Below are 22148 nucleotides of genomic sequence, written 5' to 3'. Positions count from 1 at the left end.
TGTTTTAGCTGGAGTAGGCCTTTAAGAACATCCAGACCCTATGTACTATACATCTTTGTAGAGTCTAGATATTTCTGAAGTTCTCAGTGAAAGTAGTTCACATAAGCATAAGTCATCCTGGTAGAATCAATAGCTGCCAAATTATGACATTTTTTGGAGTTTGTGATGATTGTAGAGATGTGGACGTTCACTTTAAACCCAATCAATTTAAGCAATCCCTTTAAGCTCCACACACGTGGTGAAGAGGTGGTGCTCGATGATGCTTCCTTTAGTTGTTTTAGGTCACACCAAAGTATGCAAGTTACTATTGACTATAACTTTTAGCAATCAGACTCTGTTTTAAGTACTTGTCTCACCATGTAGCAGTCAATGGAGTTTGTGTGGAAGACTTGTATACATATTATTTTCTGTGCAAAGCAATGTAACACTAGAAAGCCATTTGAAATTCTTTTGAGAGGAATTACCAGTTATAATTTACCTTCAGCATAAGAAGAAAAGTAAGTCAAGGGCCAATGATTGTGTATATGCCAAAACATGAGGATATCACCGATAAATGACTACTTCCATTCCAATGTCTGTATTCTGTTTTCTGTACTCTAACGTCTTTTTGTACTATGGAAAGCTTCGCCTCCTGTAAGGTGTAAGGGAAAAAAATGTTTTAGTCTATGAAACATTTTTTTCAGCAAGTATTTGTATAGTATTAGGTATCTGTGTCACATGTCATAACCATCCTACACTGGTGTAAGTCTCTTGTGTCTAGTCGTGCATGGTTACTTAAGAATCAGACATGCTCATTTCTGTCTTTTGTTTCAGCATTTAACTTCTTCCATATGTTCTTCTCCTTTTTCCCCTTTCATTTCTATTTTTCCCCCGTTTTCTTGTTTTATTTGATTTTTTTCTTTCTTCCCATGTTATGACATAAGCACTGAAAAGACTGCCCTTTATGAGGAACAGACCGAAGGATAAGGACAAAATGAAGGCCCTCTACCGTCGCTCTGTGTGTAAGACATTAAAATGGTTCAGCTAGCTGTACTTGGCTTCCATCACTAATACCTCCAATAAGCTTACCCTGGACTGCGCTGTTTTTCCTAACATGCCAAATGCAAGTCCTGCTGCCAAATACTGAGCATTTAAAGGGGAAACTACCTGAGTTTCTATCTAGCGATAAATAAGTGGGGCTCTGGTATCTAGAATTTGCATCTCGCCCATGTAAATTATCAATACTACAAGCCTACTCAATGCATTGACTGAGTGGCAGAGCATACTGAGGTCTGATACATATCCTTGTATTTTGCATATTACCATGTACTGTACATGGTACTAATTTGTAGTCAGTATAGACAGAATACACAAATTAGTGATCTCACAGATAAGTCATATATACGTAAAATTAGTAAAAGTATTGATTGTATATTCTCTACATAGATATCACTCACAAGCTAGTTGGGTTTCTTGTGATCAGCTTGGCATGAGTATATTATGTTCCTTCTTACATTGGTCAAGTTTCAAGTAAAATCAAGTTCAGGTATATAGATGACATACTTTCCCCTCTCCTCATTTTAAAATTTGCACAGCTACAAAATGTTGGCTGTACCAGCAGGGGGTGCTTCAAAGTAACTTGCCCCCTTTTTTGAACTAATTACCTGGTTTATGATCACCACCAGGGACAGAGACATATGCCTACGTCCTTTTATATGCGGATTTGGTGTAAATGAATGTGCAACATCTAGCTTCAAAAAGGTTACAGTGGATGACTCCATTACCCGCACACAGCCGAGGCACCCATTTTGTATGTTGAACCAATGTTTGGCCTTCTAGTTGTAGCGATAGCAGATGTTCCATGGATACCTTAATTCTTCTGTAAAATGGTTCAGCCCACAAAATAGTTTGCACCATAGTGGTGTAGGTGGCAAGTCTGTGTCAAGTTCAATGAGCTTAGTTGATAAAAAAAGATGTAGTTTATAAAGTGCCATCTTTAAGAACATTATTGATTTACAAAACCTGCACTGGCCATGGACCCTTTTTTTCATTGCTGAAAACCACCCTTGTGCTTCCAAAGAGGTCTCCAGTGCTTGATTTGATGCATTGGTTTCCCTTCTGCCTTAGTCACCTATACACAGTGGTGGTGGGTTCACTACTTACCCATGAGGATCTTCGGCCTGCTCTCATAGTGATTTGTAATTTTTTCCTTGGTAACTTTTTGGCTAAGCAAGAACCTGGCCAACAAAATGACTGCCTCCACTGTGTGAAGGAAACGGTAACCACTTTGTGTTTTGCTTATTTCACCTTGTCATATCATTTTTGTCATTCTTAAGCAACATAACTTGCCGGCAAGCTATGGTGCTCATCACTGCTGCAATAGCATGGCAAGGAATCCGCAACAGGCCTTAAACGTAATGTAAAAAAATGCATTTACTGGAAACATCCACTGACATTTATCATCCTCCACAAAATGCATGTCATAACCAAAATGGCTTTTTGTGAACTTGTAGCTGTTTTGACCTGCAATACACTTTTAACGCTTGGATGGCTGTCATAGCAAAGCTTACTAAAGATGGCATGAGCTGTATCACGCTGATTCATTTGCTTTCATTTGCATCCCAGCCATGAATGACCTGGTCCAGTCCATGGTCCTGGCAGGTGAACAGTGGACAGGTAGTGCTGAGAATCTGGAGGGTCCTGATGAAATTCCTACCGGCAAAAAGAGGAAAGATTTGGGAACTATGGCCTTTTCCACAACGGCAATCAACTTTTCAACAGCCAACCAGTCTGCCGGCTTCAGAACCAAGCAGATACTTAAAAGTAAAGGTATACGCAGTGTTTTGTTCTTTGCATATTTATGTTAACAGTATGTAAAAGTTGGATAACAAATTTGATATATTTGTTGGATTTACACACAGTGGAAGTATCATTCCACTAACTGGTATAGTTTCATATTCCCAAAAAAAACTTTCAATAGATGAGCTCATGTTAAGGCAAGGTCTACCATGGAGCCCACATGTTAAAGGAGTTCCAGAGCTCAAAGCGCTCAGCTATTTCCATCAGCCCCATTATGATAAATGGAGCGATGGACCATGCGACATTCAGTGATGTCACTGCGGTTGGGAGAAACCACCAAGAAGTGAGGCTGAATAGGCAAACGGATCTCCTCACCCCTCTTCCCTAGTGGATGAGTGAAAACTTGCCCAATCTTCGAAAAATACCTTTTAGCAAAAACTGCATGCTTCTTGACATGACTTGCTGCAGTTGCATTGATCCTTATTTGTTTTAGCTGTGGTACTGCAGTAAAAATGCATATAGCTTTTAACCATGTGGTTCTTGGCCATATGGCAAAAAACATTGCACAATTACATCCCTAAGTAATTATTAGAAGCTCAGCAGCAGCTCTAAAGACATTGATTACTTGTAACCACATTTACTAAATTAAAATCAAACATCCACCAACAGGGGCATCGCTATATGGTTTACAAGGGAAACAGATGTCCCTGGGCACTGGTAAATGTAGAATCCCAACAGCCCCTCTTGGCACATGGGAAGATACCAATATAATAATTGTAACATGGTAAGTTGGGGACCTTGCTATGGATTTTACTTTGTCCCATGTGTATCAGGTTAGACCTCTGTCTACCAACACTGATCTAGACTGCTTGGGTCCATGACATTGTGGCCAGTACAATCACCAATATGTTAAAAAGCATGAAAGCTATCCTGTAGGAAATGTATTAAGCTGGCATGTGCATTCGGCTTCATTTTACTTTCACACGACTAATATTTTGGAAAACCGTCCCATAAGCATGTTTTTAGTAGGTATGATCTGATGTTTACCTAAATGCAGAACCGCTAACCTGTTAACAATGTCTTTATATCGTTTTCCTATACGCAGGTCCTACTATCTCTGTATAAATTAGTTTGTTACATTATTACCTTTCAGCAAATAAGTTATTCTTTCTAAAATGCGAAGGTATATGATTTTGCAATATACTTTCTATATCAATTTTTCCTATTTTAAGGGCTCATTTACAGAGACATAAATACGTAACGTATATAACCCACTGATTTTTATGGGTTTATTTAGTTGCGCTTATTGACGCAGCATATTTCAGTCACGTATAAAAAAAATTTTGTCTCACACACCAGAATAGCCCATATTAAAGTAAATTTCCCATTGAAATAGGGCATACTTACATGTTTTTTGAGCATGCAACAACGCAATACGCAGAGAATATGCATATTTCGGTTGCGTAAATATACAAGCTTTTATGTAACTGAAATATGCATTTGCTCATGTGAATGAGCCCTGCTTGCTGTTGTTTCATAGGAACATTCTCCATGGTCAAGATGATGGAAATCCAGGTGCTCGGCTTGTTGCAGTATAGATACTACAGCTGTGTCTTGTAATGAGCCTCTCACTTGTGTGTTCATGACATGACGAGGCCATATGTTTATTCCCTGGGAGGAAACAATAAAGGTTCCTATTAGAGATGAGAGAGCGTACTCGTTTAGGGCGTTTTTTTACTCGAGTAACGCTTTTTCCGAGTAACTGACTACTCTGGCAAAAAGATTAGGGGGCGCCGGGGGTGAGCAGGGGGGTTGCAGAGGGGAGTGGGGGGGAGAGAAAGAGAGAGCTTCCCCCTGTTCCCCACTGCTACCCCCTGCTCCACCACGCCGCCCCCCGAATATTTTCGTCCGAGTAGTCAGTTACTCGGAAAAAGTGGTGCTCGAGTGAAAAAACGCCCTAAACGAGTAGGATCGCTCATCTCTAGTTCCTATTAAATGACACGAAGCAGAGATCTTGAAAGTAGTGCGCAATTGATAAATTGTAAAGAAAATTATGTAACTCTTAGTATATTGGCTATCTCAAAAGGTTTTTTAACACCCATATAGAATTAAAACCGTTTGGCAGATGGTGGTCCAATTTTGCATACAAGCTGCGGGGGAAGAGGGAATCTGTTAGACCAGTGTTTCCCAAACTCCAGTCCTCACAACCCAACAACAGGTCATGGTTTGAGGATATTCTATAGTAAGAACACCTGTGGCAATGTCTGAGGCACTGTCAATAATCAAAAAAAAACCTGACCTGTTGGTGGATGTGAGGACAGGAGTTTGGGAAACACTTTGTTAGACCATGTCACCAAAATTACGGCCATTTTGAATGCTGCCATCATGGATTCAGCTCTAATTTTTCCAATGGGAAGGCAAAGGATTTCACCAGAAAAATTATGTACTTTGTTCGTTTTCATGTTAATTTTTCTTCAATACAGGCAATGTGAATGATGACTTTATCTCAAGTAGAATATATTGAGATAGTCCTTATGACAGGTGAACGGAGCACACATCACTGTAGCAGATTTCAATCAATACCACCCATCTAAACCTCCAATTACCCACAGTGCAGTTGTTAAACCTCTTTCCAAATTCCAAGAATCAGTTTCTGTTGCTGATAAAATGTCGACTGAAAATCGTTATTAATGAAACATCAGCAACTGTTTGTTTTGGGCTCATTCAGTAAGAGCCAAAATGTAGCACTCATCGCCTCTTTCAAGAATGTCTATAAAGCTATGTAGCCAATTGCCACTACTCACATTTCCTGTAATAAAGAAAAATCACTGTGTTAACATGAGAACAAATAAAGTTATATGAAAATGAAAAACATCATTATTTTTCTGGTGAAATTCTCTGCCAGTTTGATAGATTACACACACACTTTCCCATTGGAAAAATAAAGAATGGAATCCAAGATGGCAACACTCAAAATGGCCGTCATTTTGGCAGCATGGCCTAACAAGTTTCCGCCTTTCCCCGCAGCTTGTATGCAAAATTGGATCAGTATCTGCCAGTCTCCATTCTACAAGTATATGGGTGTTACCACACTTTTGAGACGCCCTGTATAGTGTATAACCTTAATTTGCTGAAACCAAGAATGAACCTGTAAGTCAACATTGTGGGGCTATCCTTGTCATGACAGCTCTAGAGAATATTCCCCTTTCATTTAAAGGGAACTGTTCAGAATCAGATAAAGCAGTGTAGTAGGGATATTTTCTAGATCGTCTCCTTTTGGAACAGTTTGATGACCATGAGACTCCATATGATATGGTGATAAGTTCTGTGAGACACCTCAGAAGTTGTCGCTTGGGTGAATATTTCTTTAGCAACACCTTGCTCCTTCTACCTTGCCTAACCTTGTTCTTTCTGGCTTTTGTTTTCTAGATGGTGCATCCTATGAGGATGTCAGTGGCCATGGTGTGAACGATGATTCTTATATGGCAACTGCAGCTCTAGGTGATTTGTTATTTCTCTTCTTGTGAACTTTTCTGCATGATGACTTCTACTAATGGGCATAATGCTGTTTTCATTGGTTAACCAGCTGATATCTGATCTTTCCAGCACACTTTAAACACACAGCTGCCTATATCTGAAATATCTATTAAGGGTTAAACCAATGGGTGCTAAGATCTTCCCTATCACATTGCTCTTAGTTGCTCTACTATACAATGAGGAGAGAACGAGCACCAATGCTTATTGGCTCAAAACCATGTGATGGGCAAGAACTGGGTTTACAAGGGGACGTGTCATCAGAAAATAGATGTACAGTTTAAATCACGTAATCAAGTATTTCTATAATATAGTCTATATATATTCCTGTAGGAGTAACAAAGCAAAGGCTCAAGAGAGTTCTAAAAAAAAAAAACGGATTCTGGGATTATTGTTTTATGGGTAATGCTAGTATTTACTAAAGCAGACTTGTCAGGAAACAAAAGTAAATTGATAATTCTAGACTTTTATGACTATTTTGTGTTACTTTGTGTTTTTCGTCTAATTGTTTTTCTCTGTATTGTCCCTCCTGTCTTCATCCTCTAGTAATGCATTAACCCCATCTACTTCTCCTCACTTCCGTTTTTCCTTATTAAAAGTGCTCTCCAGGGCTTTATGTGATGAATTCTGGCTTTCTGTCCTTGTTCTGCTGGCAGCGGGCATGCTGAGCCTGTGAAATACTGCATGACTCCTTTGCATTCTCTAATTAGAATGCTGAGATTGTACGTCACCTGATAAATGTTTGTTACCATTGTCTCAATCTCTCATCTAGCTCCCAGGCCAGCCAGTCTTGATAGTGGCAGGACATCCTATAGTAATAGTAATAATAATGCTTCAATTCATGAAGGGACAGGTATGCTCTGCTGATTTTATTTTGTTTATTACTGTTTCTATGTCTGAGACATTTCTTAAAGGGGTTTTACGAAAATAACAAGTTATCTCCACTTTCATTTAGACTACTGAGATAGGGCTAATGCCCACAGCCGGATTTCTGCTGCGTTTCACGTGGCGGAAATCCGCAGCGTTGTCCCGCAGCTATTAGGTTCTATGGAACCTGATAGCTCAATGTTCACATTGCAGAATTCCACCACGGAATTCCGCAGCGTGAAAGAAAACGCGGCATGCTCTTTTTGGCGTGGGAATATGCGCGGCCGGCTTCCATTGTAGCCAATGTTAGCCGGCCGTCACGCTGTACTTTCGCTGTGAGCGCAGCGGAAGTATCACGTGAATACGCGACTCTGCCCACCAGCGGCTACGTCATCAGCCACTGCCGGCACATCATGAGCTGCACTGCGCTTGTGCGTCGGCCCGGCAGACAGAATTCACACAGTGGATCCGAGAGGTGAGTATGGGGGTTTTGGGGGGGCGCCGTGGTGGACTCCGCTGTAATATTACACTGGTGGAGTCCGGCACAGCCATGGGCATGAGGCGATACCTGAAAGGCACCCGCTTGGGTTTTCCCATCACTCCCGTTGAAATAAAAAAAGCACTGACCACGTTTGCTCAGCCAACGCTCCATACAGAGTGACCTCATTGCTGGGGAAGAGACGACCCCCATAGTGACAGGAGAACGGGACCCAGAACGGTGGGTGTCTTAGCGGTAAGATCCCCACTGATCAGCAAGTTGTTCCCTTTCATGTGGATAGGGGATAACTTGTTATTTTGGTAAAAACCCTTTAAATGCTATATTCACCTTTTGCAAGCATTATTGCTCCAATACATATAAAATAAAGAATGACGTAAGATTGCAAATAATCCTTATTGGAAACTCTTTGGTGTCTACAACTGTTATACAAACCTATTTGTCTCTATGGTAACAGACTACAAACAAACTGTGTTTAGTCTAATTCTGCTGCTATGCTACTTTCTAACTGTCCCTTAAAGTGTACCTCTGGTTTTGGGACAAAATACTGTCTCTGGACCAATTGGAGGGTTAATATAATCTGCAGTTGTTCTTCCCTGCTTGCCTTCTGATCTGTTGGTTCCAGGTTCAGTTTTTGGATGTCCAAGATCTTTAGATTACCTAATCCCCTCAGTGCATTGGTAGTGTTAGACTACCAATGCACTGTACCTGCTCTCTGATTGGCCAGCACTGATCACATCTGCAACCCTTGCCAATCAGAGAGCAGTGCAGTGTGCTTTAGGTAGTTAGAAAATTGCAACAGCTATCATGGATGTGTGAAAACGGTACCTGGAATCAGCAGATTGGAAGGACTGCAGCAAAGAACCACTGCAGGCAATATGCCCATTCCTGGGCAGAATTTTGTCCCAAAACCAGAGAGTTGCTATAAAGGGGTTGTCTCATCAGAGAAAACACATTTCGAAACGCAGTACCCAGGGTGCATAGCTGATCGCCCTGGCTCCCACTTCCAGCACTCCTGGCAAATATCTGCTTTTGCTGGGAGAAGCAGCAGCCAGGCATTCCCCCTGCAGTGGCCACTGCATGGGAATGTAGTAGTACAAAATGCCCATTCAGTGGAAGGGCTGTCCATGTAATACAATGACTACTCAAATCCAACTCTGGTTCCTAAGTGGAGGAACCTACTCTATGATGTTCATAAGCCCTAATAGGACATATGAACAACAGTTGTGATCTTGGCACAACCCTGTTAAGTCTTACTAATTTACATTTAGTTGGCTATCAAGAATTAGGGGACAAGTGGATGTAAGTATATCTGCAGAATTGGACTAATTTATGTTGGAAACACATCTGTATATGAGCTGTAGACACAAAACAAGAGGGGGAAAAAATTGTTGTGAAGGTGGATCTTCCCTTTAAATCTCTTTACTCAGACTTGTTTAACACTTGTACCAAGCTTTTATGCACTTGTGTCACTTTTAATGTATTGTTCTTGAGCATTTGTCACATTGTTATCAATTGCATCTGGAGCTAAAGTGATTGTTTCTGTGAACACTATTTAATATATTCTGTAAAGTACTTATATACCCTCACTTTCAGTATTGTAATATATTTTCTTTATTAAGCCGATTGTAGACTATATGTCACTACATAAGACATGATACCATGCAGCTACAATCTGTAAGCTCTGTTTTAATGTCTGCTCATTTCTCCACAGTAGGTCAAGTGACCAGTCAGAGTAGATCTCAAAGCCACAGCAGTGGGGATTTCAACCTACACCATGATAATGAAGTATGGTCCAACAATAGTAGTCCAGGACAGTATTATGGTAACCGTTTGAAAAAGAGTGCTGTATCCAGCCCCATGCTTAGACTCACATCCTGTGATGGAATGGAAAGCTTAGCCATGTCTAAAAAGAGGCTTGGATCACCAGGAAGTGAGATGGTATCTCTCAAACAGTTTTTGGAAGAAAGCAAAAAGTTGACCGTGAGCCAGGTGAGTTGGTGAATATATTTCTCTTGAGTATATTGTCTGCTCTTGGTCCGTAAATGCTTACACAATATCAGGGCCCTTCTTGTTCTAGAACAACTTTTTTTCAAACTCTGCACTGTGCTGTTTTTCTGTTATTCATCTGAGAAATGTATGAATAGGTTGACACTTGGGTTTTACCATTCCTCTTACAGGCTGGACTAGATGGACATTGTCTTCATTCGGCCTTACGTACTATGTTACTATGTCTTGTCAAATGGGCATGTCCCAGCACAGTCTGCACTGATTGGTCAGTGACAGACAGTGCAGGGATACCCACTAACTGGTAACACCCAATTGTCAATTTATTCATGCAATTCTAGGAGAAACAACATAGAAACTGCACAATATAGAGTTCTAAGAAAAGTTGGTCCAGAATTGTTAAAGGGTAGTGATGGTCAACCTTTTAGACACAGAGTGCTCAAACAGCAACCAAAAACCCACTTATTTACTGCAAAGTGCCAACACGTCAGGGGGCAGGGCTTATCCCGACATACTATTTTACCCCCGTCGTTCTAAAAAGGACAGGGCCGCTTCAAAATAGACAGGGTGCAGATTTTGACTTCTTTTTGGACGCTGAAATACTGCAGAATGTCGTCAGCGGAAATTTCTGTGGAAAATTCTTCAGCATTTCCGCATCCAAAAAACTGCCAAAATCTGCACCCTGTCTATTTTGAAACAGCCCTGCCCATTTCCGCCACATGCAAACATACTCCAGCGATAATAGTGCCCCCCCCCAGCAGGCCCAGCGATAATAGTGACCCCCCCTAGCAGTACCCCCCCCCAGCGGCCCCCAGTATCACAGTGACCCCCCCCCCACAGCGGTCCCCAGTATAACAGTGCCCCCCCCCCCCCGTACCAGCTGTGGTCCCTGCCGGTATTCACTATCGTGGTGAGCGGCCGATGGCAACGCGTGCCAGCAGAGAGGGCTCTGAGTGCCGCCCCTGGCACGTGTGCCATAGGTTCGCCACCATTGGTATAGGGAATACAATTATTTACAAGTAAAACTTGTATACTATCTTAGCAAAAAATGCCTACATATCGATTTTCTAGTCCTCATGACAGAATTACGTCCTGTTCTGCCATGAGACAGAAAAACAAACCTATTGTGTGCAATTTGTATCTAAAACATACACAGCTGATCCTCCTCCCAGACACATAACAAGACATTTTACTGTGTGTTTAAGACATACGCATCTTCGTTTTATTACACAACCATAAATCTTTATTTCCCGGCACCACCCAACCAGACCTCCCATTACCCACAGTGCAGTCGCCAAACTTCTTTTTAAATTCTGAGAAACAGGTTCTGTTTTATACAGCTTGAGATAAAATAGCAGCACAGTGAGGAGGTTGATATTCAGAGCCGCTATGCATCACCTTCCTGACATGGTCCTCACTATACATGTATTTATTAGGATTTTTTGGCTGTAGAATTTTCTATGAACCAGAGCAACTTGAACATTTGTGTAAGTATTGTGTAAGTATAATCTATTGTGTGTGCTTTTTTTTGCTTTTTTTTTTTTAAGATTCGGTCTGGAAGCCAAGAAGATCTATTGGATGAAGTCATGAAAAGCTTATCCAGCTCTGTTGAATTAGCAGGATTACAATCCCCATCTCAGCTGTCTCCTGTGCTATTACTGGGCGACAAAAAGACTGCAAAATCGGAACAGATTGTACGGTCCAGCTATCACAAAGCTGAGGAAAATTCAAGGTTTCCATTCTCTACAGTGATCAACGCACAGTCTTCAGATATAGACTCTGCTGTAGGTCATGGAACTGTGTGCCAACAGCAGCAGGAGAAAGAGGCCAAGCAATATGCCACCTTACCTCGTGCTAGCAGTGTCATTTCTACTGCTGAGGGTACCAATCGAAGGACAAGTATTCATGATTTTTTATCCAAAGACAATAGGTCACCTGTATCAGTTGATCCATCACCTACAAGCGAAGATGCTCCATCATTATTGAGTGAGTACCCTGCAGACAAGCAGTGTCCTAGTATTTTCGCTCACAGACCCCCTCCTTGTCTAGTTGGCAACGATCCCCACTGCTGCTCTGGGTGTGATTTAGTCCATTATAGTAAGAATATTGATAACACAATTAGAATGTGTTACACGTCACCATGCATGACTTTTCCATACCTTTCCCTGAACCCTGACTTAGTAAGTAGCATCAGTGGACTACCAGGAGACAGAACCATTGTATGTTCTACCGAAAGACCAGATTGCTGCAAGACCAATAGCCACAATGTAAATAGTGCTGTAAGTAAATGTGATTGTTCCTCTAAGTGTTTAGAGAGCAATGACGCAGAGACGTCTTCACTCGTTTCTGAAGATAATCAAAGTATTTGGTATGAGTATGGCTGCGTATAAGAGGACCTATTCAGACCTAATTGGAATACAAAGACAATGACTGCATGGAACACCATGTTCTACTTATTACATGTTGCTGTATCATCAGTGTGTGTGTGTGTGTGTGTGTGTGTGTGTGTGTGTGTGTGTGTGTGTGTGACAGATATAGTGATACTCAACTTATACGTATTCAGATCTAATACTCTATAGAGTACGGTGATAATACTAGGTATGTGGAATCTACCTCAGTTTTGTCATTTTACCAGGATGATTTGAATGCTAAATAAATTAATTTTGACTTTTTTTTTTTCTAAATGGTATTTATTATAAGATATTGTTTAAATGTCAATCATTGCATATGTAATATGAAAAAGAATATTGATTAAGGGGGGTTCTTTAAGAATTAACTGTTCTCTTACAGTGTGCAAACTTAATATTAGAAGTTTGTTTCATTATAGTTGATTAGAATCTATTTAGAATCACTTAATGAAATACTGTAATTAACAATCTACAGAAAGTGGGACGACGATGACATGCAGAGTAGTACTGGTCTGTCAGTACCCCTGTATCATGTATAGGGAAATGCATGTTAAGATCGATGCATGCTGTAGTCCCTTACAGACATAACCTTGTGGCTGGTTATATAGAAAATGAGGCACTAGGGAAACAAGCAAAGTGACTCCTAACACTTACCATTCTAGACCGCTTTTCTCATAATTTTTAGCTAAACAATGCTACTGCCATACACAGCAAAATGGATATTTTAAGTAATTTGATAAGCCATTGAATCAATAATGAGGCTTAGGGTCCAAGCATGTGGGAAATTTGTATGCACAGACCCTGTACTCTAGCACATAAAATCCATAAGGTCCATAGGCATTCCATGTACCTCCTTAGGGTGACTCCATGTACCTCCTTACGGTGACTCCATGTTCCTCCTTAGGGTGACTCCATTAAGCACTGCATGCAATGAAAATGTCATGATTTTACTCATAGATACAATATAAATCTGTGAGAGCCTTGTGTGCCACATAAAATCGAAGGTACACAGAAATACGCTATGGTCTCATTGCAGTTTATGAGAATTGCCTTATGGATCCGTACAACAAAGATCTATAATGCAACTAATACGGTTGTCTATATCAGCGCAGGTACAAAGAAGGCAAGGTTCAAACCGTGTTTCAGTCTTCGCTCAATCTTTCCACCCCAGGGTTCAGTTTAAAGACCTGAAAACAATAATCAAAGAGAACCGTGAATAGAACCATTGGCTTTAATGAGTCAAAATGAGACTGAAGTTCGCACTTCTTGGTTTCCAGGTGACTCCTTAAAGTCAGTGGTTCCTTTCGAATACCGTTTTCAGATACTGAAATGAAACCTTGGGACAGAAAGGCTGAGCGGAGACTGAAATGCATTCTGAACCCAAGATGGGCAATAAATGCACCTTCCTATTATGTAAAGATACATTTCATCTGACCCATGACATGTTTCAGATGCTGCAGTATTCGTGGTAACTGTAATTGCTTGGCTTACACCCTTAGTAACCACTAAATATCCCCCATGGAGAAGCTCTGTACTTCTGACATTTTATAAACAAAGGTTAACAAGTTTCCAAAGCCCAATTGTGTCATTAGAGAGAATTAATGACCTCATTGTAAAGAAAATGTACGTATTATGGAGATAGTTTTAATTTTGGCTTTTGCTGCTAAGTGTACTTCAACACGGGGTGACTGTTGTACGCTTAAGTGCCCGACAGTCATTCCAGCGATTGCTCTTGTGCTTTCACGCAGCAGCGGTAATCACTCACTGAATAGTGGCGAATCGCGCTAGTTCTCCTCCAGCTGCCCACTTCCATTTAGATTAAGCCGACAGTCGCTCACAGATAAACGACTGCCAGTTTACACAGACTGACAGTCACTTGGTTTTTAGGTGAGCTGAAGACCAAGCAACTCCAATGAGTGAGATATTATCGCACCCTTGCCCTTCAGATCCCATGTTTACGCATACCAACAGTCGCCTGTAATGGCTCGTTTGAGCGATTACTCACATGACTGTCAGCCTGTGTAAAAGTAACCTAAGTCTTTAAAACTGCTTTTACTCTAGAAGCAAGGATAATATTTCAGACAAGGAGTCCTCTTTTAACCCTTTCTAATCCGCTGTCTGACCTCGAAAGACATTATGATTTAAGGCTGTACAGCTGTGATGTTGGAAGACATCCATTGGGGTTCTCTTACTGTAATATTGCCGTCTCTCTGCTGTCGGAGCCTATCCAACGTGTCACCCCATGCTTTAGCCAGCATATAGCGCCGTTGTATAATGGCAGAAAAAGAGTAAGCCCCCTAGGAAAGCCAGGATACAAATTGGATTGGAAAGGGTTAAGGCTCTTTAAAGGAGTTTTCCCATCATATGAAGTGATGTCTTATCTCCAGGATGACATCACTTCCTATTCTGTAAGGTCTCCGATTACTAGGATCACACAATCCTTTGAATAAAGTGGCGGGAGTGCTAGTTAGAGGCTGTGGCTTTCTCTTTCATTGATTTTCCTGCACAACAATGCTCCTGGCCAATCCCTATGGACATCTACAACACAAGCCCCATTTAATGAAATGAAGCAGTGTTGCAGTTCCCTGGATGGTGGGTAGCCTGGTGCATATGTGTACTCCCAAAGGAACCTCTAACTGTTTTAGGGATTGTGTGGATCCTAGAGGTTGGACACCCACAGACAAGAATGCTTGGAATCGAATATGCTAGCAATATACTGGAAAATTCTAAGATGGGAATACCCCTTGAAAGGGTCATTTTTAGAGATGAGCGAACGTACTCGTCCGAGCTTGATATTCGTGCGAATATTAGGGTGTTCGGGATGCTCGTTACTCGTAACGAGTACCACGCGGTGTTCGGGTTACTTTCACTTTCCTCTCTGAGACGTTAGCGCGCTTTTCTGGCCAATTGAAAGACAGGGAAGGCATTACAACTTCCCCCTGCAACGTTTAAGCCCTATACCACCCCCCTGCTGTGAGTGGCTGGGGAGATAAGGTGTCACCCGAGTATTGAAATCTGCTCTTCCCGCGGCTCGCTACGGATGTATTCTGACATTAGTTCAGGGAAAGTGGTATCGTGTTGGAGCTGCTATAGAGAGAGTATTAGGTGTATTGTAGGCTTCAAGAACCCCAACGGTCCTTCTAAAGGCCATAAATCGTCTCTATATGCGCTCAGTGGGGCCAGCGGCAGCAGCGCCGACCCCATTGAGAACATATAGAAGACAAATTCCTGCTTTTCTGCCACAGCTGTAACAGCTGTAGCAGAGAAGAACGATGTTTGCCCATTGAATTCAATGGAACCAGCAATACAGCAGGTTCCACTGAATGCAATGGGCTGCCGGCGATCGCAGGATGAATGGTCGGGAAGGGGTTAAATATATAACCCCTTCCCTGCAATTCATCCAGAAATGTGATACACTAAAAATATATACCGGCGTATAAGGCGACGGGGCGTATAAGACAACCCCCCAACTGTCACCTTATACGCCGGCAATACAGTGGAGCAAAGAATAAAAAGCATTACTCACTTCTTCAGACGATCTGCGCCGCTCCTGTAGACTGTCACTCCTTCCTGGTGTTCTGCGGTGCTCCTGCAGGCTGTCGCTCCCTCCTGGTTCCCGGCAGAGCATTGCTTTCTCTACGAAAGGCTTTAAATCCACGCCTCCAGAAACACACGTGCCTTCAGCCAATCACAGCCAATGACAGTGATGTCATTGAATTGCTGTGATTGGCTGTGTTTCTGGAGGGGGGATTTCAAGCCTTTCATAGAGAAAGCTTTAGTCCGTGGACCAGGAAGGAGTGACAGTCTGCAGGAGCGGCGCAGATCGTCTGAAGAAGTAAGTAATGCTTTTTATTCTTTGCTCCACTGTATTGCCGGCGTATAAGGTGACAGTTGGGGGGTCGTCTTATACGCCCCGTCGCCTTATACGCCGGTATATATTTTTAGTGTATCACATTTCTGGATGAATTGCAGGGAAGGGGTTATATATTTAACCCCTTCCCGACCATTCATCCTGCGATCGCCGGCAGCCCATTGCATTCAGTGGAACCTGCTGTATTGCTGGTTCCATTGAATTCAATGGGCTAACATCGTTCTTCTCTGCTACAGCTGTTACAGCTGTGCCAGAGGAGAACGATCTTTACGCTGACAGTGCGGGGGGGGGGGGCACTCTTGCCGCTATTGTGGCTTAATAGTGGGACCTGTGAACTTGAGATGCAGCCCAACATGTAGCCCCTCGCCTGCCCTATCCGTTGCTGTGTCGTTCCCATCACTTTCTTGAATTGCCCAGATTTTCACACATGAAAACCTTAGCGAGCATCGGCGAAATACAAAAATGCTCCGGTCGCCCATTGACTTCAATGGGGTTCGTTACTCGAAACGAACCCTCGAGCATTGCGAAAATTTCGTGCCGAGTAACGAGCACCCGAGCATTTTGGTGTTCGCTCATCTCTAGTCATTTTGTTAACTTATAGGCTAACCACCCATAGGTGGCACACAAAAGGCAGTGTTCTTCCTCCTAGAGTAAAGTTATTTGCATACTTTTTCCAGCTGAGACAATCTGCTAAGTCCTGGAATCTATCTAATAGCCTATTCACAATCGATAAGGTGATCCAGATTTTCTCCTGTAGTAATTGTGTATTTGGAAACTCAAGGCAAAAAATGTCAGCTGATCCAGCAATCATTTTCAGGAGTTGGAATTTCCTTTCACGTTTACTGTACATTTCATCTGATTATTATGAGTCCACATGCTTCAGCATGAGAGATGACTGTATTCTAACATACCTGTAGCTGCTATATGACGAGTGCATGATATTGTAAGCGAATGTCTGGCCACAAAGGAAATTGCATGAGGCTCCTGTAGACAACATCTGTATATGGCTTAGAAATATGGAACTGGTAACAGAAGAACTAGATTTACTTGCAACCAATGCATTTAATTGGTTACCATTGCTTAATTTAATTAACATTCACACCGTGATTTGAAAAGGGGTTTCCAGTTGTAAATTATCAGGAAAGGCCAACAATAGTAGATTTACAGGGGTTTTTCGAAGGCAGACCGTAGCCAATCAGCTGTTCACCAGACTATTGTGCTCATTAACTGAGCTGATTTCTGGAGAAAGGAGACAGCTCCGTTCTCACTACAGTGGCCAGACTTAGTATTTCAGGCAAAGTTTCCACCGAAGTGAAAGGGAACTTTGCCTGTAATAACTAGCCTGGCCACTGCAGTGAGAACGGAGCTGTCTGCTTCCTGCAGAAATCAGCTCAGTGCATGAGCACAATAGTCTGATGATCCGTAGAGTTGCGGGGCAGCAGACCCTACCCGATCTGCTATTGATGGCCTACCCTGAGGATAAGCCATTAGAAGTTTACAAGTGGATATCCCCATTTGGATTTAGCATGTAAATGAATACATTATAATGTATGTGTGTGTTTTCTATGATGGTCTTGCAACAGCATATTTAACATTGCTGAATTTGAGGCTGTAAGGTAATGCTGGGACTTGCAGTTGAAGGGGCAGAGACTCATGGCTTGATGCAAACAGGCTACTCATAAAACCTGCCGGAGCCCTTTTAAATGAAACCATTACTCAGATATACTATATCAGTTCATTGCTTGGCTGCATGCAGTGTTCTGCTGCTTCATCATGTAATTATACCATTCTTCAAAATCCATCTAGCAATCGGCAAAACAAAGAGCCAAATTTTACAGTATGGAGGACATTTCATGTTTGTTGAACAGGATACTGCAATATTGAGGGTAGCGGTCTCTCCACCAAGAGAACAGAGCTAGGTCAGAGCTCTTCTTGATTTCTGATGCTTTTCTATTCAGAAAAAAATATTAAAAAAGCTAACGAGTCGCATTGATTGCGACTCTGAAGAACCGCCCACTTTTTCAGGCCTGTTCAAACACCATATATATTTCAAAGCATTCGTGCAAGAAAACGGTTGTTAGGTATACATTGAAAAATCCAACCCTGTAGGGGAAATTTAATAAGATTGGCGTTTCATACACTAGTCTTAATCTGGTGTGTGTTGGAGTAAAATGCGCCAATTTTTTAAAGAGGTGCTCACCTTTGAATAAACTTGGCACATCTTGGGCTGTCCTTAAGCCAAATAATATCATCTACGCCTGCTCTGAGCAGGTATAGACTTGCACTACTTTTAGTGCCATTTTCTTGCTTAAAGCTGGACTCCCACCAATCTGACATTCTTGACTGATTCTAAGTATAGGTCATCAATATTTAACCCCTATAATTTATAGCAGTCTGAGCTTTGTTTAACCCCCCCCCCCCCCCCCAAATGGACATAACTGTAAAAAAATGAAGCTCAACAAAGTCAGCTCAGCTTTTTTCGTAGCTCCTATAGAACTAAATGGAGAGGGCAGACAACTTTCCATTTATTCTTTGCCTAATACAACGGTCAGCGGCCACTTCATCCAGTGGGACAGGGTATAAGGGATCCAAGTTCTCCATGTACATGAGGACTTGCACCTACAACACATTTATGGTATATGCCAGAAATGTGCAAGTTGAGTATACCCCATTATGCAAAGTCCCAGAACTCCTAATTTAAAGATACACAAGTTCCTTGAACCATCTATGCACAGTGTATTTCTCTATTAGAGAAATATCCTACATTAGGGCATTTACGGATAGCGAAGGTCAAACTACAAGTCACAGCAAGCCCTGTCAGCCACTGAAAAGCAATTATGGCTGCATCTATGGTATATGGCAGGCTGAAGGTCATCTTTTTACTACAAGCTTCTTTGCTTTTATAGACATCCAGATACTAAACTTACCTTTCTCCTACAGATGTGGAGGCAGCACCAGAAATCAGACTTTCAAAAAGCAGGTCTAGGGAGCAACAAATCCCTTAATTTAGTGACCCTGTCCAAGTGATATCCCAAGTGGTGAGTTCATACCCCACCCTGTAAATGAGGCCCTTTGAACCTCATTTACAAATGGCTTCCAACTACCATGAGCCGTGGCTGACTGCTTTACCTTTCATCATCTGCTTGCTTGCATGTTCTTTTTTTTATTTATTACAAACCATTACTAATCTAATATTTATATCTGAATTTCCACTGTAGAAATTCTGAATTGTTTCCATTATAAACAAGGAAATGATCACTTTTTAGAAATACAAATAGATTTAGTGGAAAAAATACGTGAAGATGCTTTATCAGAAAGTCTACAGTTTGTTTTTGTAGTATTGTCTAGATCCATGACTTAAATAGTCTTGTATTCTTGGCACCCTTTTACCCTGTACAGTTTAGGATCCTAGAATATTTGTCAACCTTGTACAAGATCCTTTAAAGATCATCTAGATAATCTGTAATCCCATATTGTTTGCCAAACTGAAATGGATCCCATTGGGTCTTAAAGAAAACCTTTAGTTTCCTCCTTGTTTGATCTGTTCCTGTTCTGGCAACGAATATGCAAGTGACTATAAAAGAAAAAGGGGTTCTCCGGATTTTAATATTTTGTGCTCTGTCAAGGATTTTACTTCACTTGCATTTGTGTTTAATTTATTTCATATAGTACCCTCAATACCTCCCAGGGCTGCTACAAAGTATACAGAGCTGTCCGTTTACGGCTCTACACACCGACATCCACCCAGTGAACAGTTGATGGACGAGGCTCTGCTGCTTGGAAACCCAGATGATTAACTATAGTAGGATAGGAGAGGGGTGAAGCAAACCTGATTGATCTGGAATCAAAGCCTCCGATACCACGTCCAAGGACCAAAAAGCCTTATAAAGGGGTGTATAGAAAAGCTAAATTGTGAGAGTGCTGACTAACAGAAGAACCTACTGAAAGGGGGGCATGAGAGATGTGAAAATCTAAAGGAAGAAAAACTGGTGTATAGGCACGACTCCCCAGAAAGGATAGTGGTACGGTAAGACGTAATATCCAACTTCTCTTTTATTAGAAATATTAAAACCAGCATAGGATACGCATTTTGGGGTGAACACCTTCTTAAGTGAAGCTGGGTGAGACATCACTTCTGGGACTGTAGAGATACAGATCCCAAACGTGCTGGTGGTACTAGAGGTGGAGTGGGGACAACGTGAGAAGCTTGACTGAAGAAGGTGTTCACTCTGAAACGCGTATCTTATGCTGGTTTTAATACTTCTAATAAAAGAGGAGTTGGATATTCCTACCATTCCACCATCCTTTCTGGGGAGTCGCACCTACACACCAAAATTTCTTCCTTCAGATTAATTATAGTAGGATAGGACATCAATAGTTCAAAGCTGGACAATCCTTTTAACTACAATGTATTGTAATGCTGTAAATCGAGTTACCATGATGTGGAACTCATCTTAACGACTGCTATGGCTTAAGGGAAAATTAAAATTGGAGAACCCCTTTAAATACTTTTAGTCTAGTCCATACAGATATTACTAGAATCTTCTAGTGCACGTAGATATTATGATGCTCTTCTATAACTGTTTTTCAGTACTTTAAGCCTGTGTTCTTTTGCTTTCTGTCTTCTGCTGTCTAAGATGCATCCTTCCTGTATCAATCCTTTGCTCTTATCACTTTTCTTTCTTTTTTTCTGTGCTTTTAACTATAAACAGAGCGAAAAGTGTCCTTCAGTTTGTCATTGAGAAGTTTTCATTTCTGAAGTAACAAGACCATCCATCGTGGAAATTCTCTAATCAAGAAGTTTTAGTTGCAAGCGTTCAGCAGTAGAGCTGGAGATGATTGACACGTTCCTTCCTTGAATCAAGGAGTTTTGTTGGAGTAAAATGAATTTTAAAATAATCCCACAATTCCTAGAGGAGTAATAAGAAATTTTCTGCACTTTGCACTGTGGTAACATTCTACTGTCCTGCTCAGGATGGAGCTGCAAGCACTCATGCAAGTAAATTGTACTTGTGAATGAACCCAATGTCTTCTGCGCCTTGAGTCACGCTAACTCACAAACATTGAACCAATTCCTGTTTTATTGAAGGAAGAATCTAGAGCTTTTTTTTTTCTTGCAAAATCCAAGCTTCCTGATTTCATCACTGCCTCGTGATTCGCTTTTTATTGCATGGTAATGCATTTTCCAAGCTTCCTACAGTGGTTGATATGCCGAATACACAAGTTTGTGTGCCAACTACCACCACAGATGCACCCACGCTTTGAGATACTCAGCACTTTTTCTTTTTGAAACTGTAGCATACCCACCTATATATGGGCACTGCGCTAATAATATTGTGGAACCTTTTTTAATTTTGACCCCCATAAATGAGGGCTGCCATACAGTGCCATGGTTTTGGCACACACATTGCCTGGTAGTATGATTATAAAGCGCTTTAAATACTGCGTAATGAGATAGTATTGTGTTTTTATTCTTGTAGTTCTTTGGACTTAGCTGGTGGACAATGTTACTGCACTGAAAACCGAGGATGATCAAATGGATTATAATGTATGTTTTGTCTGACAACCCCATTTCTTAATCACATAATCAGCTGATAGTGAATCGTCTTGGCAAATATCAATTTTGGGGTCTAGTTTTTTTTATATACTGGCAATGCCATATTTTAATCTGGTACCCTTTGCTGTAAGGGACTTGGGGTTAGTAGGCCCTTTGTCAGTGAAGGGGTTAAAGGTAAGCGTGATTGTAATTTTGGATATGTGTGGAACTTTTCAGTACATTTTTTTTTTTTGTTTTGGTGGCAACAATGAACCCCCTCCCCCCCTTTCCTAATTTAAAACGATTGTCTTAATATAATTATTTTCACTTGTATTTAACTATTATTCTTTTATGCAACTTAACGACGTTTAACACACATGGGATGTTTCCGTTTTCTCGTTCTGTGTTATTAAACCATTTTCTTATATATTTTATTTGTATGTAATTTTTTTGGATTACGATTCTTTTATTATGCTTCATGTCAAAATGCTCACATGAACTATAAGACTCTTGGAAAGTCTTTTGAGGCTTGTAGCGCAAATGCTACTGGAGAGTAAAACTTATCATTTGCTCCAATGTAAATGTTCAATATAAAATCATCCAGTCTACAAAAGCACCAGAGGTATCCTTTACCATATTTTCCATTCATAC

General features: G+C 41.2%; 1 protein-coding gene across 6 annotated transcripts in view; it reads left to right on the top strand.

The window, feature by feature from the left end:
* Nucleotides 1-21924, top strand: part of CCDC88A (coiled-coil domain containing 88A) — a 201162-nt gene extending 179238 nt beyond the window's left edge. Inside the window, exons 26-33 of one of the 6 annotated variants that reach the window (XM_066595696.1) lie at nucleotides 924-1001; nucleotides 2605-2808; nucleotides 6208-6279; nucleotides 7085-7165; nucleotides 9390-9667; nucleotides 11230-11668; nucleotides 18902-18999; nucleotides 21442-21924. In XM_066595696.1, the coding sequence (XP_066451793.1) occupies nucleotides 924-1001; nucleotides 2605-2808; nucleotides 6208-6279; nucleotides 7085-7165; nucleotides 9390-9667; nucleotides 11230-11668; nucleotides 18902-18966 (1217 nt within the window). In that variant the 3' untranslated portion in view covers nucleotides 18967-18999; nucleotides 21442-21924. Of the gene's footprint in view, nucleotides 1-923; nucleotides 1002-2604; nucleotides 2809-6207; nucleotides 6280-7084; nucleotides 7166-9389; nucleotides 9668-11229; nucleotides 12186-18901; nucleotides 19000-20673 lie in introns of those variants that run through there. The other 5 variants (XM_066595695.1, XM_066595691.1, XM_066595692.1 and 2 more) reach the window with 5 other exon arrangements.
* The last annotated feature ends 224 nt before the right edge of the window (nucleotides 21925-22148 follow it).

Source organism: Eleutherodactylus coqui, chromosome 3 (genome assembly GCF_035609145.1).
Source record: "Eleutherodactylus coqui strain aEleCoq1 chromosome 3, aEleCoq1.hap1, whole genome shotgun sequence".
In the NCBI taxonomy this organism is placed as follows: domain Eukaryota; kingdom Metazoa; phylum Chordata; class Amphibia; order Anura; family Eleutherodactylidae; genus Eleutherodactylus; species Eleutherodactylus coqui.
The sequence above is the reverse complement of the archived record's forward strand: the minus strand, read 5'-3'. Positions and strand labels throughout refer to the sequence as shown.